Here is a 27,102-nt window from a genome sequence, read left to right on the forward strand (position 1 = left end):
ATGAAAATCAACAAGAATACATAAATTTCCCCTGATATTTACTTTCCACTTGTTCCTCATCTTTCTCAGATGCTAGCCCTACAGTTCTGGGAAGTATCATGTCTGCAGAGAACTCGTCCAACAGCAGTGAAGGTAAAGTAGTATTCTGTGGAGTGGGAGTCCTGCACGGTTTCCAAGCAAGTGACTTTTGTCATCCAGCTGCTATTGATCAACCTAGCATGCAGCGTTGTTGTGGGCATGGATTGCAGTGTAGAATTTCCTATGTCATTTGAGCAGGAAGCTGTCGCTGCCCATCCTGAAGTCTGTGTTAAAGGGAATCGGAAGGACCAGGGGGCACGCGGATGGAAGAAAGTACGCCTCTGTCACCCGGGGCGCTATAGAGTATAAGTGTGCCCCCACGGAGTTGAAATTATGCCTGAGGTGCGTGCACGGCTGAACTGACTGGCTTCACTTGGCCCGAAATCCAGAGGAAATCAGTTCTGTAGAAGTGGAGAACCAGCCCTCCCTTGGGAGAGCGAGAAACCGAAAGTGAACGGGGAAGGCCCTGGGTGCGGAGGCACTGGAGCACAGTTGACCCGGCTCAGAGGTGGGTCTAGCAGCTTCTGCCCCCCCAGACCAGAGAGTGTGGAAGCTAAGAGGGAGGCCCGTTTGCTCCTCCGACATACAGGGTCGTTGGCGGTGACCCGCCCCCCATGTTTCATCTGCACCGGAGAGACCCGGACCCTCTGGCAGGACTCGGAGGAACATCTGTGGCTCGTCTGGAACACTGGCACGGGAAGTGCAAGCTGTGCCCACCTGAGCCCCCCAGGCTATGGAGAGGTGGAGCCGTGGCTCCCAGCGGCACCCAGCAGAAGAAGCCAGGACTTTGAGGGACTAGCCTGGGCTGCGGTGAGTGTCCAGACCAACTATTGAGCACCGGAGAGGGCTGCACGGAAGGTGATGACCCCTAGAATTGTGGCGTCAGCCCGCCTCGCTGGCCCTGGTCTCGAGAACAATACGACTTCAGGTGGAGGCAGCTGAGGGGATAGAGTACCATGGTGCGGCGGCTCCCCTTGGGTCCGGACTCCTGCTCTGGGGGTGGACCGTGCCGAGGGTCTAGGCTGACCATTAGGTCATTGGAAAGTGCGGATTGAGAGGAGAGGGCCCCCAGCACTGGGGCATGTGCCTGCCTTGCCAGATCTAGACACGGGGTGCAAGGAATTCTGAGAGGCTTTGGTGGGACTATTGAAGCCCTAGAGGTTCTGAAGCTTCAGTTGGGTGGAGATGGGTTTTGCTGAACCCCTGGGCATGCAGGATTTCCGCCAAGGGGTCCGCAATCAGTCGGGGGTTGGAGTGGAGGTGTGTGGCCCCCGAACTCAGAGCGTGTGCCCGCCTGCCTGAGCCCCACTTTAAAGGAAGTGGCACCCCTGAGGAGCGGGACTGCTGGAGTCCACTTAAGAAGTGTAACAAAGTTTAGGTGAACTTAGGAGAGCCGTTCCTTTTAAGTTGATTAGGGAGGGGGTGGGGATTAGTAGTTGGAGGGGTAGGGCAGAGTGAGGTGTAGGCTAAATTACACAATTTGTGTGTTTCTGTTGTAATCTTACTGATCTTGGTCTGAGGATCCCAATGTTGTATTACGTAAATTGTCATTTTCATGAAAATGTTATAAAGCTGAAATTAAAAAAAGGGAATCGGAAGCAAAATTTGTCTTTGATAGAGAGCAGTATAGTGAGACTGGGCAAAAGTCGCCTTATACCGAGTCAGTGGGTGAAAACCTAGAGCACTCTCCAGAACAGTGGAGACCCTGTCTACTATTGTTGTGAAGGTTTTCTCATTCTTCATTCTGAAGGTTACTTGTCAACAAATCTTGGGAAACTGCAGTGCAGCATGTCTTTATCTGAATACCTTTTGACTACAAAAACCTGACCAGTGTTTTATTCCCCTCCACATAGCTACCTCCAACCAACATCGGAAGACGCATGCCACTTTCAAAACCATCGAAGTAACAGAAAATGATGACACCACAGAGTGTGATGGTAGGTTTCACTACATGAGCTCAGTGTGCTCTGGTGGTTGGCCACCGGTCACCAAATCTTTTGCTGTTGGTGTTCCACCTTAATAAGCCAGCTTTCCTTCTCTACTGCTGAAACATTATTCCCACAGGTGCAATCTATTGTGAAAGTAATCCAGGATGATGAACTTGGAGCAAGGGTATGGATGCAAGTTACTGCAATAGCTTTCTCTGTAAATTTTATAATTTTTGTTTCCTTTTTTCAGGAAAGGAAGTCCTAACTATGTTGCGTTTGCGAGCAGGTGATGAGAAGACAAATGTCAGGCGAGCAGCCTTGCAGGTACATCTTTCCTCACTCAGTCTTTTTCAGCATTACGAGCTCTTGCCCCTTCTTGTGAACGGATATTCAGATTTAGTCCAAAAGCCATAATCTGTACTGGTAGATGCCCTTGTGTTTCTTTGGGGGGTAGGCCTAGAACCTTGCCCTCAAGTTGCAAATCTGCAGATTTTACTAGAATTCTAAGCACCCTGATCAAGTCTTCACAGGTTTACAAGCATTTATTCAAATCCTACAAAAAAGGTAGTTATAAAACCTGGTACGGCAGGAGGTACCATTATCGCCACTCTGGCTGCCTGTGATCCTGCGTCTGAAAAGGGACCCCTGCTCGCTTTCTAACATTTATTCTGGGTTCTCCAATCAAATCTAGCTATTTAGATTGCAGTAGGTTGTTTCTTGAGGAACAAAGGGATGATATGGAAAACTGCATGTGTAGCCCCTTTCGTCATTGCTGCTGCGCGCAGAGTCTACTTGGGTTTACATGAGCACAAGTATGTATTTCATGATTCCTGGCTCTGCTTTGTCAGATATTGCCCTGATGAAGGACCTGCATTGCATTGGACATTTATGTCTGCCTCTAAAGTATAAGTGAAGACGGAGTAATATTAAACCATTGTGCTCAATCGTGAACAAGGACTTGATGACTTTTTTGTTTAATTTGGTAGTTACTAGTTTGGTGTCGACAGTACTGGTGGTGTTCTCCCCAGTCCTCTGGGAAAAAATCCGTCGTCTTAATCACGCTGGGCTTCTTGACTTTTAAGTGCCAGACTGTTTTACTGCCATGCCCCGATTTCCAACAACGCGCCTCTTCCTCCTCACGCCCTAAAGGAGGGATTATTAAACCATATACAAGAACGATACAGACTTGCATACGTTAACTAGTTGGTGGATAATAAACCTGCTGTTTATACTGGTGGAAAAATGTCTCCTTTGTTCTGCAATTCCAAATCTGTTTTGATTTTTGTTGTGCTCAGAGCCCCTCTGCCATGAACATTGTTTTTGTTCTATGACCTGCCCTTCTCTGCTGCCAGTTTTATGGTTGCTGTTTGCATCCCAATGGTCCTGACTGTTTCTGGATTTATCCCTGTTTTTGACCTCTTTCTGTTCGATTCCATTCTTGGCTTAACCTTTCAGTGTTTGTGTACCTTTGGGTTCTTAGCTGTTTACAAATAACATTCAGTCACACCCTCACAACCCTGTGCACCCCCCGCCCACCACCACACCATAGTAACTCCATGCATGTTGCACTTAAGCTTTGTTTTATGCACTCAGACCTTTCTTTTACATTTTGTGACATGCAATCCCATCCCTTTCATGATGAGACTGATGTTCCTTACGTGGAGACATGAAGTTAAAGATGAATTCACTGTGGTAACCCCAATTCCCTTTCTGATGCATCTCCTGCCTGGTGCTTTTTTTGATTTCCCATTGTCTTAGTTCTTCGGTCTGTTCTATCTCCTTTTTTGTATACTTGCATTTCAAATGGATTGTCCTCCTAGGTATTCCTCATCTTAAGATAACTCCTTCCAGGATCAGCTGCTTCAAAAATTCTTATTGTGTTAGTGGGCGCTGTGCGTCGTTGGCTTGATGTCCCTTGACTGACTGTCTTCTCTCGAGGCTGATGTCATCGATAATCTATATATAGCGCCTGTTACATCAGTTCTGTTTTTTCACTGACTTCGCTTCAGGTGCGGTGCAGTGTGGTTTTTCTGTCGAACGGTTATTGTGCAAATGTCGACCCCTAACAACGGGTTTAAAAAATGCATTGAGTGTGGGTCAAAGATGTCGATCACCGACCCTCACCGCTTTTGTCTATGGTGCCTCTGCATCGACCATAAAAAGGCAGACTGCGGGTCCTGTCAATCGATAATAGGGAAGGCACTCGAAGAAAGGGGAATCTCTCTGCCGGCAGGCCCATCAGAAGTCCCCATCCACGACTCCTTCGAAAAGATCTGACAAAGTTCGAGGGGTGAGTCGCCGCCGAGAACATACCAAAAAATATTCTCCATCACGTAGCGGTTCCAGTCACTCCTCGTTGCTGAGGAAAAGGTAAAAAAGAGGCGTCGTAGGTCACCATCTTCCCCCTGTCACTCCTCTCCTGACGGCAAGGTGGCCTGCCCTGGTAAGCTGGCAATCAGTCTCCCATTCAGCCCCGGCCTCTTCGAAGGAACTGGTGAAGGGTTACGACCCAGTTGCTCCTGCCCAGGCCGATAAAGGAGTCTAAGCAGGCTAAAGCTCACGCGCCCTCAAACCCGGGCTGAAAGCAATCGACCCAATCGAGAGGCCTCACGTCGAGGAGAGGCCCGTTCCTCTACCCACGAAGACTGAGTCGTGGGTCGAGCCCATCAAGGACAATCCCTTTGGGGTCGAAGGAGGTGGAAAAAAGCTTTAAGCCTTTGCCCAAGAAAGACTTCAAGCCTTTCATATATTTTTGAAGCGGCAGAACCCTCAGACCAGGACACTCCACCTGTTGGCCTCTAATATGGACCCCCTAATGTTTCAGAGGCCTTAGTGTCTGAAGAGTCGAGGATTGAGAATCTTTTGACAACTTACGTGGCTTGGACACTTCCCCTGAAATTGATTTTGCACCAACTGACCCTACAGAATACGATGAAGCCTCATACAGACAATCAATGAACAGGATCACGGAATACCTTGGATGGGGTAGACTGGCTACTGCCTATGAGCGGGACGATTTAACAGATATACTTGACAAAGGTCTGCAAAAAGACCCTATCGCAACCATTTAATTCTGCGCTGCAGAAAGTGATGGTGAACTGGGAGTCCCCTGACACCAACTGAGCTGTAAACAAGACACTGACAAGAAAATACCAAGCCATCCAGCATTGACCCCTGACTTCCTCTCAATTTATCCTACCCCAGAGAGCCTAGTTGTTCAGACTGCCACTTCCACGTCTACGGCAATAGCTTACACTACCATCCATCCCGACAGGGGTGACATACGCTTTGACACCCTAGCAAAAAGGCTTTTTTTGCCCAGTAGTATGGCCCTTGAATCAATCAATACCACTTGCACTGTGGCCAAATTCACCCACACTTTATGGGATGTGATTTTGATGGCAGCTGATCACATCCCTGAAGGAGAAGAAAGGGAGGGCTTTGTAAATATCATTAAAGATGGGAAGGATGCAATGTGCAAGTACCTCCAATCAGGGTTGGACTCTGCTGATAGTGTTAGCAGAGCCATGGCGGCGAGCACAGTAACATGTAGATTTGCTGGTTCCGGAAGTCTACATTTGCGCTAGATGTGCAGACCAGACTTCTTAACATGCCCTTTGATGGCACACACCTTTTTGGAAACAAGGTGGATGAAGGCCTTGAGAGGTTAGATTTGGCAGCATTCCTCAGGTTTTCGTGCTGCTGTAAAACAGCCTCAAACTTCCCATCCAAGGGCACAGGGATGGAAGGGTTGGACCTTCGATACTACTCCTCATTTGGAAGAGCGGGAGGCCAGCCAAAGGGGCCCAAAAAAATTCCTTTGTGGTTGACGGGGAAGAGGTGCTAAGTCCACCCAGTCGGCAGCTGCTTTACCTTCAGCCACTGCTTAAGCTGCATCAAAACTACTCTGAGGTCTTAGCACAGAGGACTGCAGTGGGGGCAGGCTCGGGCAGCATTTGGCATAATGGTGTGGCATTACTTCAGATGCTTGGGCCTTGCAAACAGTAGCCCAGGGTTACTGCCTCCCCTTCTTAAGAAGGCCTACGGATCATCCGGGGAGCAACTGCTGCAAAATCCCAGATCTGCTCCTCTTGCAGGAGATTTTCAGTCTGCTAGGAAAAGGTGCTATAGAGCCAGTACTTGTGACTGAGAGGAACAGGGAGTGGTACTCCCCTTACTTTTTGATCGCCAAGAAGGACAGAGGATTGAGACCCATTTTCGACTTACTTGAACAAGTTCCTCAGGCAGGCCAAGTTAAAAATGGTTACCCTTTCTCAGATCCTTCAGGCCCTCCAGCTCCAGGATTAGATGTCATAGGACCTTACTTATATGTGCCAATTCATCACAAGCACAGGAAGTACCGGAGGTTCACTCTTGGCAGTTCTCATTATCGATTTCGAGTTCTGCCATTCAGGATCCTCACCGCCCAAGGGTTTTCACCAAGTTGATGGCAGTGACTCTGAGAGGTTGGATTAAAGTCTACCCCTGCCCGGACGATTGACTGATTAGGGCCTGTTCATCCAAACATGTCTTGGAACATTTTGGCATCACCTGCCACTCTCTCCACAGACTGTGCTTCTCCCTCATCTTCAAGAAGTTCCACATGCTACCTTCTCAGAAGCTCCAATTTATCGGAGTGGTTCTGGATGCTTCCTCGGGGAAAGCCTTGCCATCCGAGGCGAGGGCTCAACACGTTCAGCAGATGATCATCCAATTCCAGAATGCAAATAGTCTTCTGGCCTTCGCTTTCCTGAGGTTGCTCGGCCTCATGGCGTCCTGAATATTTCTGGTGCCAGAGGCTCGTCTGACAATGAGATCCCTCCAGTGTGCCTTTAGGTCACAGAAGTCTCTGTTTTTCACGCACAATATCCAACCTACTTCAGGTTTCCGAGCAGGGTAGCGCAGGATAGCCTATGGTGGGCCTGTGAGGATAACTTTCTGAACGAGGAAACCCATGGCCGTAGATAGCAGTTGTTACGACGCCTCCCTCACGGGCTGGGGAGAACAGGTGTGGCCACTTCATCAGCCTTGCAGAGAGAGGTGCCTGTACATTATATCTGTGCGGCAGCCACTTGGTCACCTTTACATACTTTTACGAGGCATAGTCTGGACTCTGCATCAGGACAGGAAGCAGGATTTGGGAAGATTGTGCTTCACAGCTTTCATGACAAATCTTTAAAATGTGTACTCCCTCCTCCAGTACCATACTGCTTTGGGAGGGCATCATAAAATGAGGAATACGTGGGAGGACACAATTGATTCGAAGAACAAATTACTTGTCCCAGGTAATGTTCTTTTGACTGGATGTTCCTCCCACATATTGCTCATCCCTCCTCCCGTCAGTAGAATTTCCGTGCATTACACCTTTCTTTTCTGAATGCCTGGTCTTTTGACCTCGTGAATGCAGGAAGTAACGCAATGTTGCAGGTGCTATATACTGTCGGCCTTATGAGCGGACGGAGGCCGTCGAGGGAAATCGAGTCGATGACGCATGGAGCCCTCTACCGCAAAAATAATTACAAAGCAGCTGACGCCGGAAAGAGTTGTAAGATGGGGAATATGTGGGAGGAACATCCAGTCGAAAGAACATTACCAGGGCTAAGTAATTTGTTCTTTTTGGATTTAGGATAGTCCTGTGTAGCTCAGTACTCGCTGCAGTTTGAAACTTTCATTTTCTCATGTAACCTTTCCACGGTTTTCGTTACAGGTACTCGTAAATATATTTAAGTTCAATGTGGTCTCCTTTAGTGCCGAGGACTTGTCCACCTTGAAGGATCGCTGCCGTGACCCAGCAGTGTCTGTCAGGAAACAGGCTTTACAATCTCTAACTGACCTTCTGATGGTGAGTGCTTGATATCAGTCTCTAAGCGTACTATACTTTTATTTTTTATGATTGTGTTGCTATAGTACCAGTGTGATGGGGATGATTCCTCCAGGGCCGTTTAGCACTGCAACAATGTGACGGATTGTTGGGACTCATTGATGAGGGAAGAAATACTCAATACGCATACTTAACTTGGGCTAAGGGCTTTATTGTATCGGTACAAGCCAAGTCTCTTCTATCAGCGACCCCCCAGCTCTCTGCCCACACCAACTGGCACTTCATGGAACCTGGAACCCCTGGGCTGTAAGCAGACAGGTTCCAGATTTCATGATCTCACCAGCATTACTATAGCATAACCATGTATACAAATTGATATAACATTCATAAAGAGAACTAATTACAAACCCAATTACTAGCGGGTAGCATTGTTGAACAGGGAGACAAACGGAGGATGTTAAGCTGCATTCCTAACACTTCCCTTCCTTCCAGCACCTGAAGAGCCACTCGACTCTCACACTTCCTTCCGGTGACCATACAACACTTTCCCTTTAGGTATAACAGCCACTCTCTCCTTGTTCTAGATACCCCCACCTTTGACCAAGATGGAAGAACCTAAATCCTTCACAACCTCCTTGGGTTCTGAGAACACAGAGTGCCCCCTCCTCACTTTCACAGGAATCTTCACCTGTACCGTGACATTGCTGCAGTAATGTCTCTTACGAAATCTCCTCTTCAACACATGTCCACTGGCTAACAACCTCTCTCACCCCTTCCACATCCACTCTCACACGTCGCTCTTCACATCCACCCGGGACACAAATGAGTGTTAGGTTTCCTCCCACGCAATAACTCAAACGGGGGAAATCCTGTCACAGCATGTGGAGCTAACCTGTATTGAAACATCCTCTCCATGACAACTCTCACCCAATCTCCTCCAGTGGCCACTGCTATCCTAATGACCTCCATCAAGGTGCGGTTAAACCTCACCTCACCACACCCGTTCCCTTGGGGATGATAAAGAGCTGTCGTGACATGTTCAATGCCATACCTTTCCAAAAATGACTCCAATTCTCTTGAAACCAACTGGGTTCCATTATCCGAATGGCAACGGCTAGGGGAAACCCTCCCTTCAGAATAACGGTCCCACGACACATCTGTCAACACATACATTTCTGGCCACTTTGACAAAAGAGCCATGACCACCAACAGGTAGGTATCCTTGGCTCCTCTAATGTTAAAAGCTCCAAGCAAGTCTGGAGCAATCTCATCCCAAGGTACCCTTGGGCTATCCCTAACAGGCATGGGAACTTTGTGTACCTTGAGACTCTTATCACCATCCACACAATCCGGACACTCTTTCACCATTTCCTTTAGGTCTCTGTAAACCCCAGGCCACCAAACGTGAGACCGGATCAGTCCTTTGGTTTTGCTATGCCTAGATATCCACTATGCCCCAACTCCATTGCCATTCTTATCTCCGGAACTACTAGTTTGTGCCCTCTGCATAAGTATTTCTCCCTCACACAGTTAATTTCTCAGCTTCATATAATCTTAAACTGCCTCATCTCCAGATTCTCCAGAGGTTTTGCTCACCAGACCCCAACACCGTCTGATACGTTTTGTCCTCCATACATTCTGCATCCCAATCCACTCTCTTGATGCACTCTTGAACTTCTTCCTCATCATTCTCCACACTCTTCATCCTCTAGCTCTACCACCTCAGACCTAGCCGGGGCATCTGCAACAACATTATTCTTCCCTTGGACGTGTTCCATTTGATACTGCAGCCCCTGTAGGCTGCTAACCCACTTCATTATCCTCCTGGATACGCCGTCTAATCCACCCTTACAAAAAATGTTAATTAGAGGCTTGTGATCCGTTCTTATTGTGAACTTTCGCCCCCACAGGAACATTTTGAATTTGCTAACTGCCCACGTACATGCCACTGCCTTCTTCTCCACCACTGAATATCTCACTTCAGCATCTTTAAGAGTCCTGGAGGAAAATGCAATGGTTAACTCATTACCACATTCTTGTATTATTACAGCACACAAGCCATAGTCACTAGCATCTGCATAAATCATGGTTCTTCTATCCTCTACAAAACTGGAAAGAACAGGGGCATTTATAATGTCCTGTTTGCGAGTCTCAAATTCTTTGGAACACACTCCATCCCAATGAAATAACACCCTTCCTCGTGAGCCTCCCCTTATTCCTTCTTATCTGATAGCTTCTGAATGAATTTACTGTAAAATTCCACCAAACCCAAAAAAGATGCCACGTCACTCTTACTCTTGGGACACTCATCTTCCGGATTGCTTTAACAGTATTATGTTTAGGCCTGACTCCTTCTGCTGATAATGCGTGCCCCAAGTAAGTCACCTTGCGTGCCCTATAATGTGCACTTCTCCTTTGCGATTGTAAGATCAGCTTCTCTCAAAATCTCTAGCACTCTCCTCGGGCGCATGCCATGCTCTTCCACATTCATGCCACATATTAACACCACAGATTAACACATCTTGATAAAACAAAACTCCTCTCTCGCTACCAAGCTAACGATGCATGACATTTTTAAACACACTGGCGGCGGAGACCAGTCCAAACGGCATTCTTCCTCATCTGAACAGACCAATAGGTGTTTTGAAAGCGGTCAATTGAGTCTCTATGAAGTTCAATTTGGTGATAGGCCGCCCTGTGGTCTAATATGGAGTAGACTTGTGCACCAGCAATTCCTGTCAGTAGATCATTGATCCTTGGCAAGGGAAATCTCTCCGCCACCACATTGTTCAAATTCATCAGGTCTATGCAAAGCCTAATTGAGCCATTGGGGTTTTCCTACCACTGCAATGGGACTAATCCACTCGGAGGTTTCCATCTTCTCAATGATGCCTTCATTCTCCACCTGCTGCTCTCGCTTCTCCCCGTCCTTGCGCAAAGCCAACAGCACATCCGCAACTTGGACGCTGTAGGCGTCGCTCCTTCCTTGAGCCTGATACGATGCACAAATCCTTTAAGCCAACCTAGTCTCTTCTCAAATGCACCCGAATGCTCATCCGCTGTGCCAGATGATTCATTCTCTTGTTTGGTTCCTTGTACCGTAAAAACTTGTTCAGGATGTCGTGCATCTAGTCTTATCGCTAATTCTGCCTGGTCATCTCACAATAGCAATTCTCCTGTTCTTTCCACATATATAATTCCTTTGGCTCTCTAAATTTTTTTTCAAATTTACCAAAGAACTGACCCATTATGTCGATGGGGATGTCTCTGCAAGCCTTGGCCTATATCTCTGGTTCTTGTAAGGTGCAACAGTCAAACTTGCTCTTCCACACCAGAAGGCTCACCAGGGTGTAGTCGGCAACTGCTGTCTATTAACATGGAGATGGGAACTCCATTTATGACCACTATGGCATAAGGTTACTTCCTTCTCCCCTTCCCCCAGACGGCCTGGATGGAATAGCCCACTTCCTTACCCATGTTTTCATATTCATCCTCCTTGTCATCAATCACTTTCCTCACTTGTCCGAAAGACCTGAAATTCTTGCAGCAGCGTGCCACATGACTTTTGCGTCCACATTCTCGACAGATTATGTGGATGGCCACACACTCCTTATCACTAGCCATGTGAGATTTGCTACCACACCTGTAACTTCTTTTTCCTGGAGTGGTTCTGAACTCTTTCGGAGGACCCCATGATCGTCCCGTGTTTCTATTACTGCGAGTAGCTAAGTCACTTGTCTCCTTTGTTTTCTTGTCACTCTTCCTTCCAGCACCTGACCATTGCTTGTGTGAATTCTTTGTTTTTATTCACAGATCCTTCCTCCGATGCCACCTTGTGACCCTCAGCATTTTTCTCGGAATGAAGAGCTTTGATGCAGTTGACTGTATGTTATATACATTTTGCTATTTCAATGGCCCTTCCCAACGTGGGGTTCCGCTCCGTCCACATCTCTTCTCTTATTTTGTCCTTGTTGCACTTTATCATCAGCTGATCTCGTAGATGCTCCTCCTGGCAATGCGTAAATTGACACGCCAGCTGTGATAAATTCTTCAATGTGTTCACCCACTTTCTGTTCTCTAGTGGCAAAGTGGTAGCATGCCAATATGATGTTCTCTTGAACCTCGTAATGTTTATCCAGCTTTGCTATAGTTCTCTCGTATAGGCCCACATTCCCTAATCTAACAGGTTCTGGTAGTTTCTTTAGTATGTCCTATCCTGCTGAACCAAGACAAAGGAACAGAAAGGCTTCTTTCCTGTCATTCCAGTAATTTGTGCCAAACATGGCTAGTACGTACTTTGTAAAACAGTATCTCCAATCTGCCCAGAGTACCCTGGGCTCGCCTGGTGTGGGTAGAAAGAACACTGGGCCTGGCACATTGGCCATCACAGCACTAAGTGTAGTGGGCCATCTCATCCCAAGGTACCCTGGGGCTATCCCTAACCAGCAGGGGAACTTTGTATACCTTGAGACTCTTATCACCATCCACACAATCGGGACACTCCTTGGCCAATTCATCTACATCTCTGTCAACCCCAGCCACCAAAATTCAGACCTTATCCGTCCAATGGTTCTTGATATGCCTAGATCTCCACTATGCCCCAACTCCATCACCATTCTTCTCATCTTCTCCAGAACTACTAGTTTGTGCCCTCTGCATAAGTATATCTCCCTCACACAGAGTTAATTTCTCACCTTCATATGACCTTCAACTTCTCATCTCCAGAATCTCTGGAGTTTTTGCTCACCGTCTGATAAGTGTTATCCTCCATACATGCTGCATTCAAGTCCACTCTCTTGATGCACTCTTGAACTCAGAAAATCTCAGCAACTTCTTCCCCAACACTCATTTGTTTCCCAGGTGGAGGGGAAGGTGAAAGCTTGAGAGAGTGGATGTGGAAGGGTTGAGAGAGAGGTTGTTAGCCAGTGTACACGTGTCTAAGAGGAGATTTGATAAGAGAAATTACTGCAGAAATTTCACGGTACTACTGGGGGATGTGATCAAGGTGAAGATTCCTGTGAAAGTGAGGAAGGGGCACTCTGTGTTCTTGGAATCCAAGGAGGTTGTGAAGGATGTAGGTGCTTCTCTTAGTCAAAGTTGAGGGTATCTGGAACAAGGAGAGAGTGGCTGTTATACCCAAAGGGAAAGTGTTGCATGGTCACCGGAAGGAAGTGAGAGTCGAGTGGCTCTTCAGGTGCTGGAAGGAAGGGAAGTGTTAATCTCCTCTGGCTCGTGTCCACTGGTTAACACTGATCTTGGCATAGTACACCACTTTCTAGGGAAATGCACCATGGTGTGAGTGAGCCTTTGAGCAGAGAGCTGGGGCTATTTGAGTTTCTGCTGATAATGGTATTACATATAGAGCTGTACTATTGTCAGGCTGAGAGGTCCTGTATCCGCGGAAGCTGCTGAACCCCCGACAATCCCCCTGAGATGTATTTCCCAGAACTAGTTTTTCAATACAGCTCTGTAAACTACACCCCAAAGGGAAAAGGGGAATGGGACAACAAAACAACACCAGGCAGACTGCGTCAAGGCTAATCAGTGCTGAACCTGCAGAGGATAAAGAATAACATATACACTTCCTCAATTCACTTACTTAACCTTATGAATGGGAAGTCATTAATCCTTAACTAATAATTGAGAATCCTACCTGGTTCTTCTCTTGAAGTTTCTTAGAGAAGCGGATAAGAAGCTGAAAATCTCTCTTACTTGCGATACTTGAAATTCCCAGCAACTTCTTACATTAGGCAAACTGGAAGTCTTAGTTCTTTGTTTGTCTTTTTTCCAACATGCACCGGTGGTTCAATTAGATTGTCTTTAAAATGCTCTTTCTTGTCTTTTCAAAACTTTTCAAACTATTTATAATTATCTTGAGTCTTTGAATCCTTGAAGAAAGAGGAAACACGTGCTAACTGCACACGCAGGTTATTTCCATTAAAATTATCGATGAACTTCACATAGAAATCTTCCTGGTTGAAGAACACGCGCAAACGGATGAAGACGCGCGATCAAAATAATCCACACGCGCAAAAAATCCACACGCGCAATAATTCACACGCGCAATAGTCCACACGCGCAATAATGTTCTCCTGCGAGACACGCGAAATAAGAACACCCGCGCTATTGAGTTCAAACGCAACGAAGTGATTCTCACGCGCAAAATCACTCGCGATGGAAAAAACACACGCGCACTCACATGGCACGCGACGAACAGATTCTCGCGCTTTGAACCCCCGCGCTAAAAATCACACGCGCTTTGTATTTCACACGCGCTTTGTACACCCGCGCTAAAAATCACACGCGCTTTGTATTTCACACTCGCTTTGTATTTCACACGCGCTTTGTACACTCGCGCTAAAAATCACACGCGCTTTGTATTTCACACGCGCTTTATATTTCACACGCGCTTTGTAGTTCTCACGCAGCGTATAGCTTTTCGCGCAAAGGATCACCCGCGCAATAAAACACACGCGCGTTTAAAATGGCACGAGACCAACCTCTACTCGCGCTCGGAATACACACGCTAGAAAGCACGCGCTCACTTGAATACGCACGCGACAGTCAAAATCTCGCGCTAAGGAACACTGCACTGGAAACACAAGCGCACTCCGATAGTTCAATAGTTTTAGTAGAAACACTACTTTTAACGAATTTTCAAGGAGACTGTTATTAAGATGAACAGATTTACAGTAGAAATAAAGTCACTTATCTCCTGAGCGAATTCACAAAGATTTCCTGCTTTTCCTATCTTCAAAACGAATTCCTGCCAGCTGAAGACTTCTCCTGAACCCCCAAGAAAGTAGCCGCTCAACTGCTGAGATCTGAAGGAAAAAATCCACCAGGCCTAATACTAAAGCAGGAGCAGCCACTGAACACGTCCTCTCAGATGGGGTTTTGATGATGAAAGGCAGAGAGTGACAGTTTAGAATGTTCATTGTTGTTCAGCATTGTCTTCTAGCCAATCAGAGCTGTCACTGTGAGGCTCCATCTTGCCTTGGGTCAGAACCAGGATTCTGAATCAACAAGTTAAGGCCTAACCAACTATAATGGAAAACTTCCCACCCACACAAAGCTAATCTGAAAAGGATAATAATAAAAAGGAAACTTGAATAAGAGAAGGAAACCTGACAACTATATATGCATTTTTTACTACAATAGTCCTTGATTCGTTTGACTGGAGGATTTGTATCCATATGAAAACTAAACCCAATCGTTTCATTACTCATCAGTATTTTTCCAAAGGCTTGTTAATCATTCCACCATTATTCACTTTAGATCCATGGAAATTCACTTGGAACCAATTTTAGTCATTTGCACTTCTCAAATATATCTCATTTGACTTGCATTTTAAAACCTTTACAGGGATCGAAATAAGGATTTGATGAGCAGGAGCCAAAAGCAGCTCCTTGGTGTCTGGTATTGGGCAGCAAGCAGGAGCTTTATATTACATTCCACCAATGTAATGTCTTGCTAAAATGCAAACTATCACTTTTTGTCAAGTCTATATGACCCAAATGTCTTCTGGATGTGTCCCAATGCTCATTTATACACATTTCTGAATGCACTGAGTTAATGTCCTATGGATGTGTTTGTATGGCACCAGTTGGGCCTGTGGGGCCAAATGTAGCTTCTAGTAGCTGTTGTTAAGCCAACCACGCTGTCCTAGACTATAAACGGGAGCTAAATGGATTCCTGGAAGTTCGAACCCTGCTTCTCAATGAAGCATTCACTCCGTTCCAGCCTGAACACACCCCTGCTTTAAATGTTGCCGTTGGGCCAAACCTTTGTGAACTGTCTACTGCTAGCTTTTAGGTGTGATGGAGCGACATTCATCCATAAATAGCCTACATGTTAGAAGGATAACATTATGACCTAGCGATGGCAACAAACATTGGAATCAAAACCGTTCATGCAGTACACTAGAACTAGCCTGCTCAATTCCCACATGGTTTTTGTTCTGCACTTTTATTTTAGTGGCAGCAAGGGTGGTCTAGCAGTCCCTTAAGGTGGACTGATATGCTCTTTTAATACACACACCTATTGTTTGGAGCGACTCATTAGAATTGTTTTTCCAACTGATATTTATTTGTAATGTTTGTTAGATCTCAATCGTTCTCTAAATTAACTCTTTTTGCTTCAAGTTGAAAGCCTTTCAACTCTTGCAAATGTCAGTCCCAGTTCATGGAAAGTGTTAAAATCATCTTGGGAGATTTTAATGTCCAGCTTGTGTGCCGTCTGTGAGCGTCTTTGTCAAGCCGAGAGCTAAATCACGGTACTGTAGGCATTCCTAGTTTACGGAAGGTATGGTACGTCTGAGTGAACGGGCATTTCTGGGGCTTCTGGGTGAACAGCTTTAAACATTTTTTTCCTTAACTAGTTTTATGCTAGGCTACAGTGAATATCCATTCCAAGATGGTTGTAAGGCACGTGAGGCGTTTAAGACTCTGGTCATGTAGCCTGGAATCTTTGGGACATTTTAAACTGCATTTCATCTGCAACTTTAGGACAGGAAGGACCTTCTCCAAGAAACTCCTATGACGAGGATCAGGAGAAAATTAAGAGCAAGTAGAGAAGCCAGGGACCAGGTGTTCAGAGGTAAACTGTTTCTCAAAAAGCATTAACCTGATGGGAACTTTCCAGTTTATGTATAAAGTTACATTTTATTTATAAGCAGTTTTAATTATAAAAGACTAAAGTTAATTACAAAAGACTATTTAATTAGTACGAAAACCTTAAGTAGTAATTTCTTGAAAGGTTGTTTTAAATTGGATCAGTATTAATGTGGCTGAGACATAGTTGCAGAGAGAAGAGGTAGTAGTGCGGGGAGCAGAGGTTTCCAAGGAGGATTCATTGTGCCTGTTGAGCGTCTTGTTTGAAAGTGCAAAGTCTCAAAGGAGTGAGCTCATGTCAATATTTGAGTATAGTACCTTAAGATGTGACCGGCAAACGACGGGCATGTCGTTTTCAGCTCTTGCGTGAAAGGAGTGTCCATGGTGACGCACTTGCCGTTTGCTAGGCATTCAGTTGAGTAGTTCTCATAAAACGGGGGAGACATTTGCAGGAAAGCAACCTTTTTCGTTGAGAGAGGATTTGGCAACTGGCCGATTAATAAACAGTAAAGAAGAAAAGGATGAATATTCTTTATGTAAAATAACTTCAAAATGCCATAACTAGAAGAGGTTGCAGCGGATTACCTAAACTAAATTAGCGTTATAGTTATAATTGTTTTTTTTATAACATGCTTAATGCCGAAGAGGTTTCTAAGCGCGGACCCAGGATTCAAACCTGTGTCGCTCTGCGTCGTCTTGCTTCCAAGACGAGTGCGTTGCCACTAAGCTATACTACCCTAAGATAAGTTAGGTGGGTTTTCTAGGAAAAACACGTACACTAAAAGTAGACGAGTGGAAGGACATTGCCCAGTTTCTTCTTGGGTATACTAAACTGCAATAAAGTTGATTTGCGTTTCCACAACTACCCAAAAAGCCTCTGGGCACTGCAGTGGAGACTCCCAGGTAAAGGAGCAGGATCAAGTTCAAGACACTGCATCGTCCACAAGTCTTTCTGGGGCTGGGGCCCGCACTACATCCAACTCGTTCTTCCTAAATGCCTTCCTTCTCGAGCCCTTCGCTCAGCTACCTCCAACACTGAGGGTCCGGCGATTCTCCAGGCAGAGAGTGGGGGGTAGATCTCCTCTGCAGGTGCTTTCCTCTGGAATGGCCTCCCTGCCTCTCTCAAACTTGAGCTGGACCACCTGAAGTTCTGAAAGCTGCTCAAGACCTTCCTTTTCTCCTATGCGTTCTACCCCTTTACCCTGCTGACCTACCTGTCTACTGTGTCTACTGTGTCGACTGTTTGCTTGGCTACCTGCAGAGTCTCACTGGGTCCAGGCTCCTGTTGATCTGCCTCCCCTGCACTGCCTCTGGCCCTACCATACACTTGGGGGCCGTAAATGTAACCCCTACAGCCGCCTGCCTCCTTGCACTTACCTAGAGCCGTGCTGTCCTGGCTGCACTCACTCGGAGAAATGCTGCCCTTGCACTTCCCCCGGCACTTTTGCGCTGTCGCACTTGCACAATATGAATGACACACTGTTCGGCAGAATTATATGCAGTACCCTTTGGGAACACCACACACAATTAAGACTACAAGTGACAGTACAAATTCACCTTTGGTACAAGCCGGTACTACACAGTTAAAGTGGTAGCGATGGCTGAGCAGCCAGACTTATCTCAAGAGTAAGTGAGCAGTATCAAATAGTTACACAAAAGACCAATTACTATGATTCAGGCAAACACTGACTCCAGGTTTTCAAGTAAAAGAATAAACATTTATTTCACTCTTCAGTTGTATAATATTACACTATTATAAGCAGTTTAAAAATGACACACTCAATACACCACACCACTCCCAATAAGTTCCAGACAAGTTAAGCTCACAAAATGAAGTGGGAGCAAAATGGCACTCCAGCAATTTAAAAGGGAGGGAAAAACAAAGTTACTAGAAATTGAACCACACCAACAGGTAAGGACTCTGGGCAATTGAACAAGAGAAACTACTGTGATAGAATCAGGTAGAAAAGGCTTAGGGCCAAAGTCAATGGGTCAAAAGTCTTTTGCTCAAGATCATACAGTTCAGGGTAGTTTGCAGTAAAATTCGTGCCTTGGATTCCGGACGAGGTTGGTTGGTAGAAAAGTTAGTTCAAAGAGAAGGACAAGCCCTCTGTTTGGAGAAAGATTTCAAACATTTTCACCGTGGTTGAACAAAACGAGCAACTGGATTTGCACAGTACCTTAACAGAGTGGAAGCTGTAGCTGAGGCAGACGTCCTGCACTACCCAGGGAAGAAACCAGCAGCAGAGCAAAGCAACAAATAAAAGGTGCGCTCCTTAAAACCCAAGCAGGGTCCGACCTTCTTGGCTATCCGGCCCACTGTAGCTCTGTACAGCGAATTCGACCAGAGGAGGGGTCCTGGCTTGAAGTTTGGGCGAACTGGTTGGTCCCACCAGCTCAAGGGAAGAAGTTTCCTGGAGGATCTTCTGTCATCAGAATCTGAAGATTCGGACCTGCAGCAGGGCTTCACCGGGCGGTTCAGTCGTTTTAGGCATCCTCTTACATCAGCTCCTCGTTGGTTCTTTCGTTCCAGTGGCGACTCTGCCTTTCCAGTCCCATAGACCTACTTTTTATGCAGTTTCCCCCATTCACACAGCCTGGCTGTCAATCACAAAACAGGGTGGCTGTCCGGGCAAGGACAGTTACCCAGCCAATAAAACAGGAGTGCGACTTGGGTTACCAAGGCAACCCATGGCAGGGGTCCTAAGTCCCCTCTCTCACATCCTGCCTACCCAGACTTTCAGGCGCCTTAAGGAGGGCTTCTGTGCAGGAGCCCGCGAAAAGACGGCGAACAAAGGGACCAAACCTGGTTTGGCGTGCAGAGTAAAACACGAGAAAGACTTTAACAAAAAGAAATGACGACTAAACCCAGCCGGAGCCGAGGGTATGTCCGAGGCTAATATAGCCTAAAACAATACCAAGTTTATATAAGATAACCGTGGTACGAAAAAAAGGGTAGTTACCATTGCCACCAGCCAAGTCTTAATGAAAAGGGAGCGAAACAGTGCTCCAAGAGAAACAGACAAAAAGGGATAAGAATTGACCCTTTCCAATACTCCATGTAGGATGGGGTGTACTGGGTCTGTGGTTTAAAGAGACTACATAAAGTTAATGGCAATTTTACATGTTTCTGGGAGACAGTAGTCAGTCCCAGAAAAATGGAGTCAGTGGGAAGTCTAAAAGACAACCCTCTGTCAATGCACTGAAGGTGCTGTGTAACACACATAAAAATGATGCTCATGGAGTAGGGGAGGCTCCAGAACCCAAGAACACACATGGTAAAAACACACACAGCAAAACACATGTAAGAGTGGGAAAAAGGCTCACACTCTTACCAGGTGAAAAAAATAAAACCCTAGAAATCCAGCAAAGCTGCTGAGTGTCAGGGTCCGGCTTGAACTGAATTCCACAGGAGCTGATGCTGGCCCCACAGACCCTCACCAGGAGTTCACCTCTCAACCCTTAAATATAAGCTGAGCTGAAAACCCCAAGAAAGCGAAAGGGGAATTTGGAGAAAATAACGACACTGCAGCCCTGCAACCGTCTGGTAGGCTCTGGTATCTGTGGTAAACAAATACACCTGGTTACTTATATGATGAGATAAACTTCTTTTCTAAACTTATTCTAAATGAACTCTAAACTCTTTACCTCTGTCAGGGTCCGGCTTGACTGAATTCCACAGGAGCTGATGCTGGCCCCACAGACCCTCACTAGGAGTTCACCTCTCAACCCTTAAATATATGCTGAGCTGAAAACCCCAAGAAAGGGAAAGGGGAATTTGGAGAAAATAACAACGGAGACACTGCTGCCCTTCAACCGTCTGGTAGGCTCTGGTATCTGTGGTAAACAAATACACTTGGTTACTTATATAATAAGAAAACTTATTTTCTAAACTTATGCTAAATAAACTCTAAACTCTTTACCTCTTAAACCTCAGTAAAAGACTTAGAGGTTAGTAATCTTTGTGGAATATCTTGTAAATATATCTTGTGGTGTGCAAATAGTTCAAGCCAATCTAGTCTCTTTAGAATCCTAAAGTGATGGCCTTTGCAACATATTTTCAGAATTAGATATTGTCAGGGTCCGGCTTGACTGAATTCCACAGGAGCTGATGCTGGCCCCACAGACCCTCACTAGGAGTTCACCTCTCAACCCTTAATTATAAGCTGAGCTGAAAACCCCAAGAAAGGGAAAGGGGAATTTGGATAAAATAACAACGGAGACACTGCAGCCCTGCAACCGTCTGGTAGGCTCTGGTATCTGTGGTAAACAAATACACCTGGTTATTTATGTAATAAGAAAATTCTATTTTCTAAAAGTATTCTAAATAAATTCTAAACTCATTACCTCTTAACCTCAGTAAAAGACTTAGAGGCTATTAATCTGTGTGTGATATCTTGTAAATGTCTCTTGTGTTGTGCATACAGTTCAAACCACTTAGTCTCTCTAGAATTCTAAAGTGATGGTTTTTTGCAAACACCATTTCTGGACTAAACTTTCCTCTTGCTTCAGAGTTTTCTTTAACCTTTGGTAATTTTCAATGCTTTCATATTGGCAGTCTTTCTCTGAAATATTGAAGTCCATTTGCATAAATTACATTAAGAAAATAAGCATTCTTCAACTTCCTGGAATATTGCTTCCTTATGCGTGTGCATAGTTTTCTTTATTTACATAAGAACGTATAGTTTCTTCCTTGAATAGCGTGTGCGATAAACACGTAAAAATCAGAAGACGTGAAGAATTGTCCTCGCGTTAAAAATCCACACGCGATTCCTAACAAACACACGCGCACGCTTTTAAAATCCACACGCGATTCTTAACAAACACACGCGCATGAAAAAATACGTACACGCGATAAAAATCACGCGAGCTGGTTAAAAATGGACTCGCGCTCTATCGCTACCGAACTCACGCGGAGAGACGAAATGGATTTCACGTAAAACAGTTCACGCGCTTAAAACCACTCTCGCTTCACCAAAATGGACTCGCGCTCTATCGCATACCCATACGCGCTTTTCCATGAGACGTCATTTACGTTAAAATGGACACACGCTAAAATTCACTCGCGCAATCTTTTGGACACGCGCTCTATCGCTCCGAATACCTGCGCGTCTTCAAAAAACACGTAAACAACAACTTGCGAGCTCGCGCACACATTTAAGTCTTTAAGAGCATTACACGCAGTTAATTTCATTTAAACTCCTACGCATATCTTCAAACTTGTCTTCCTTAATAATAACTTCAACTGTAAATGTCTCTTTTCTCAAAATGACTGAAATTTAGTTAACTTTTTAAATGTTCTTAAAAAAAAAATGAAAGTTCACTGTGACAATTTTAAATCTTTAAAGAAACGATCCCACCTGATGACTTCTTGTTTCAAATGGATCAGCAAACAAAATTCTTACTTCTTTAGTTGATCTTCTGAGCTCTGAAAAGGCCTTACTTAAGGAGCTTAACTAAAACACAACCAGCCACTGAATTTCTCTGGATGAAAGGCAGTTTAGAATCTTGCTCACCTCCCAAGAATCAAACCCATTGTTCTCTCCACCAATCAGGCAAACCAAACATATCATTGTTCCTTTAACCAATCAGATTGAGTTTCTTTCGCTCCATCTTGACTTGGGCAAGCACAATAATAATCCTATGAACAAACTCTTCCTGTTACTAACCCAGCCAGTTCTAAAAGCATAACTAACCCAACCAGCTCTGAAGGCACAATGTTAATCTTGTTACTCTTCCTGTTCCTAACCCAGCCAGTCCTGACAGATATTCTTCTTACTTCAAAGTTCTTTTGACCTTATGTAGTTTTCAATGCTTACTTAAGTTGCAGTCTTTCTCTGAAAACATTGAGTTCTATTTGCATAGATTACTTTAAATTATATTCTTTAACTTCCTGGAATACTGCTTTCTTTCTGCGTGTGAATTGTTTTCCTTATTTACACATTTACACAAAGAACGTATAGTTTCTTCCTTAACAAGCGTGTGCGATAAACACGTGAACTCAGAAGACGTGAAGAATTGTCTTCGCGTGTAAAATACACACGCGATAATTTTACAAAACCCGCGCGCGTTAAATACGTAAACACGATAAAAGTAACACGCGCTGATAAAAATGGACTCGCGCTCTATCGCAACCCAACACGCGCTTTCTCAGGAAACGTCTTTCACGTAAAAAATGTACACGCGCTAAAATTCACACGCGCAATTCTTTTTGGCACGTGCTCTATCGCAAACCACACGCGCTTTCTCAGGAAACGTCTTTCACGTGAAAAATGTACACGCGCTAAAACTCACGCGCAATTCTTTTTGGCACGCGCTCTATCGCAAACCACACGCGCTTTCTCAAACGTCTTTCACGTGAAAAATGTACACTCGCTTTAAAAAGAACACGCAAACGACAACTTGCGAGCTCGCGCACACATTAAACAGTCTTGAAGAACATTACACGCAGTTAATCAACTTTTAAATCCTACGCACAATCTTCAAGCTTGTTTTCCTTATAATAACTTTAACTGTAAATGTCTCTTTTCTCAAATGAACTTGAAACTTGTTTACTCTTTAAGTTTTCTTATAAAAGAAAATGAAAGTTCACTGTGACAATATCAAAATCTTTAAAAGAACGATCCCACCTGATGACTTCTTGTTCAAATTGGATCAGCAAACGATATTCTTACTTCTTTGGTAGATTTTCTGAGCTCTGGAAAGGCCTGACTTAAGGAGCTTAACTAATATACAACCAGCCACTGAATTTCTCTGGATGAAAGGCAGTTTAGAATCTTGCTCATCTCCCAAGAATCAAACCCATTGTCCTCTCCACCAATCAGGCAACCAAAACATATCATTGTTTTTTTAACCAATCAGATTAAGTTTCTTTCGCTCCATCTTGACTTGGGCAAGCACAATGTTAATTCTATGAACAAACTCTTCCTGTTACTAACCCACCCAGCCAGCCAGCTCTAAAGGCACAATGTTAATCTTGTTACTCTTCCTGTTATTAAACTAGCCAGTCCTGACAACCTCTTAAACCTCAGTAAAAGACTTAGAGGCTAGTAATCTGTGTGGAATATCTTGTAAATAATATCTTGTGTTGTGCATATAGTTCAAGCCACTCAAGTCTCTTTAGAATCCTAAAGTGATGGCCCTTGCAAACACCTTTTCAGAACTAGATATTCTTCTTGCTTCAAAGTTCTTTTAACTTTATGTAGTTTTCAATGCTTTTATAAATTGCAGTCCTTCTCTGAAGTATTGAATTCCATTTGCATAAATTACATTAAATATTCTTTAACTTCCTGGAATGCTGCTTTCCTTCTGCGTGTGAATTGTTTCCTTATTTACACAAAGAACGTATAGTTTCTTCCTTGATAAGCGTGTGCGATAAACACGTGAAATCAGAAGACGTGAAGAATTGTCCTCGCGTTTAAAATACACACGCGATTCTTTACCAAACGCGCGTGTGAAAAAATACGTAGACGCGATAAAAATAACACGCGCTAGTTAAAAATGGACTTGCGCTCTATCGCTACCGAACTCACGTGGAGAAACGAAACGTATTTCACGTAAAATAGTTCACGCGTTTAAAACAACTCGCGCTTCATCAAAATGGACTCGCGCTCTATCGCAAACCAACACGCGCTTTCTCATGAGACGTCTTTCACGTAAAAAATGTACACTCGCTAAAATTCACTCGCGCAATCCATTTGGGCACACGCTCTATCGCAAAACACGCGCTTTCTCATGAAACGTCTTTCACATTAAAAATGTACACGCGCTAAAATTTGCTTGCGCAATTCATTTGGGCACGTGCTCTATCGCTCTGAATACCCGCGCGCTTTCAAAAACACGTAAACGATGACTTGCGAGCTCGCGCACACATTAAACAGTCTTGAAAAACATTACACGCAGTTAATTAACTTTTAATTAACTTTAAACTCCTACGCACTATCTTCAAGCTTGTTTTCCTTATAATAACTTTAACTGTAAATGTCTCTTTTCTTAAATGATTTTGAAACTTGTTAACTCTTTAAGTTTTCTTATAAAAGAAAATGAAAGTTCACTGTGACAATCTTAAAATCTTTAAAAGAACGATCCCACCTGATGTCGTCTTGTTCAAACTGGATAAGCTAACGATATTCTTACTTCTTTGGTAGATTTTCTGAGCTCTGAAAAGGCCTTACTTAAGGAGCTTAACTAATGTACAACCAGCCACTGAATTTCTTTGGATGAAAGGCAGTTTAGAATCTTGCTCACCTCCCAAGAATCAAACCCATTGTCCTTTCCACCAATCAGGCAAACCAAACATATCATTGTTCCTTTAACCAATCAGATTAAGTTTCTTTCGCTCCATCTTGACTTGGGCAAGCACAATGTTAATTCTATGTACAAACTCTTCCTGTTACTAACCCAGCCAGTCCTGACACTGAGGGACTCATTAGGTAAGGGAAATCAGCCATTTATGAGAATTCTCCCCAGCACACACAAGGCCTAGTAAGATCGTTGTCTTGTCCCCCCATCCCCTGTCTTGTCACGCCTAGAAAAACAGTTGTGTACATGTTCGTTATTAATGACATCATATATCAATGGTTGGGGCGCTCACTGCGAGGACTTGCAGGTGAGCAGCATTTGGTTAGCAATGGAAGCCGAGTGACGCAACAACAGGCAGGAGTTTCCAGCCATCAGGCTAGCTCTGAAGGCGTTTGCCCCCTCTCTGAAGCGGAAGCATGTCCTCGTCTTAATGGACAATAAAGTGGCCATCTACGATCTGAATATCCAGGGTGGCGTACGCTCCCTTGCCTTCTGCAGAGGCGCGATGCAACAGTGGTTCTGGCTTTAGAGAACCAGATCTCGTTCTCTGCAGTTTATTTATTTTTATTTTTTACATTTGTATAGCGCACAAACAGCACTAGGGCATTGTGGCACTGTTACTTGAAGGGTGTCAGGCTGAGCGGTCCTGTGTCCGCGGAAGCTGCTGAACCCCCGACAATCCCCCTGAAATGTAATTCCCAAAACTAGATTTCAATTCAGCTCTGCAAACTACACCCCAAAGGGAAAGGGGGAAGTGGATAACAAAACAACACCAGGCTGACTGCGTCAAGGCTAACCAAAGCTGAACCTGCAGAGGATATAAGAAAAGCAGATACAAATCCTTTTATTACTTACTTAACCTTTAGAGTGGGAAAGACTTTAAATCCTTAACTAATAATTAAGAATCATACCTGGTTCTTCTCTTGAAATTTCTTAGAGAAGCTTGTAAAGGAGCTGAAAATCTCTTATTTTAGACTCTTGAAATTCACAGCAACTTCTTAATTTGGGCAAACCTGGAAAGTTTTGCTCTTTGCCTTTTTTCCAAAATTCACTAATTGTCCAGTTAAATAGTCTTTAATGTTTTCTTTCTTTTATTTAAAACTTTTATTTAGTTTTCAAACTTTTTACAATTCTATAAAGTTTGTGAATTCTTGAAGAAACATGTGCTAAACACACACGCAGATAATCTCAATACTGAAGATTTGCACGTTTAAAACTTCCTGCGTAGAAGAACACGCGCACTGTAAGAAAAGTCCATGTGCAGAAAACACACGTGCTTGTAAACTCCTGCGCTGATGAATTCCCGCGCCTATTCACACGCGTCTTATAACCACACGTGCAAGAGAGTTCACACGCGGTCGAGTACACGCGTTAAAAAGCACACGCGCTGGTAACCACACGTGCAATTGAGTTCTCGCGCCGAAGCACACGTGCTGGAAAACACACGCGCAATAGAGTTCTCACGCGGCAAACAGATTCTCGCGCTAGGAAGGACACGTGCTGGAAACACACGCGCTATAGAGTTCTCACGCGGCAAACAGATTCTCGCGCTAGGAAGCGCACGCGCTGGAAAACTCACGCGCAGTTGAATTCTCTCGCGCGCGCAAAGGTTCAACGGTTAGTTTCAGATAACACGTAGTACGCATTTTACAAATAGCGTTCACCCGTTAACCTCGCGCAAATCTTCAAGCGCACTCAAAGTTCAAAAATATAAATTCAAAGGTAACATTTTACGAGTTCTCACTTAAATGTCTTTAAGATAAACAGAGCAGCAGTTAAAAAAAAGTCACTTATCTCCGGAACGATTTCTTAAAGATCTTCAGAGTTTCCTGTCTTCAAAACGCATTCCTGACAGCTGATAACTTCTCCTGAAACCCCCAAGAAAGTAGCCGCTCAACTGCTAACGCCTGAAGGATAAAATCCACCAGGCCCAAGTCTAAAGCAGGAGCAGCCACTACACACGTCCTCTCAGCTGGGGTTTAGATGATGAAAGGCAAAGAGTGACAGTTTAGAATGTTCATTGTTGTTCAGCAGTGTTTTCTAACCAATCAGAGCTGTCAATGTGAAACTCCATTTTGCCTTGGGTCAGAACCAGGATTCTGAATCAGGAAGTTAAGGCCAAACCAACTACAATAGAAAACTTCCCACCCACACAAGGCTAATCTAAAAAGGATAATAAAAGAGAAATAATGTGAAAGAAACTTGAATAAGGGAAAATAGCCTGAATAGGGGAAGGAAACCTGACAAAGGGAACTTAGTTACAGGGAAGCACAGGTAGGATATACATTTACATGTAATACATTTATACAATTTGAGCACAGGTTATATATACATTTTGCAGGTTAAATCATTTTTACAGTAG

General features: G+C 44.5%; 1 protein-coding gene across 1 annotated transcript in view; it reads left to right on the forward strand.

The window, feature by feature from the left end:
* The window catches only part of NCAPD3 (non-SMC condensin II complex subunit D3), a 579,984-nt gene that overhangs the window by 288,538 nt on the left and 264,344 nt on the right, over nucleotides 1-27,102 (forward strand). Inside the window, exons 12-15 of the mRNA XM_069614114.1 lie at nucleotides 70-132; nucleotides 1,932-2,015; nucleotides 2,257-2,330; nucleotides 7,714-7,848. Coding sequence (XP_069470215.1) covers nucleotides 70-132; nucleotides 1,932-2,015; nucleotides 2,257-2,330; nucleotides 7,714-7,848 — 356 coding nt within the window. The remainder of the gene's footprint in view (nucleotides 1-69; nucleotides 133-1,931; nucleotides 2,016-2,256; nucleotides 2,331-7,713; nucleotides 7,849-27,102) is intronic.

The sequence above is a fragment of the Ambystoma mexicanum genome, chromosome 9 (assembly GCF_040938575.1).
Source record: "Ambystoma mexicanum isolate Mex_15411 chromosome 9, UKY_AmexF1_1, whole genome shotgun sequence".
In the NCBI taxonomy this organism is placed as follows: Eukaryota; Metazoa; Chordata; class Amphibia; order Caudata; family Ambystomatidae; genus Ambystoma; species Ambystoma mexicanum.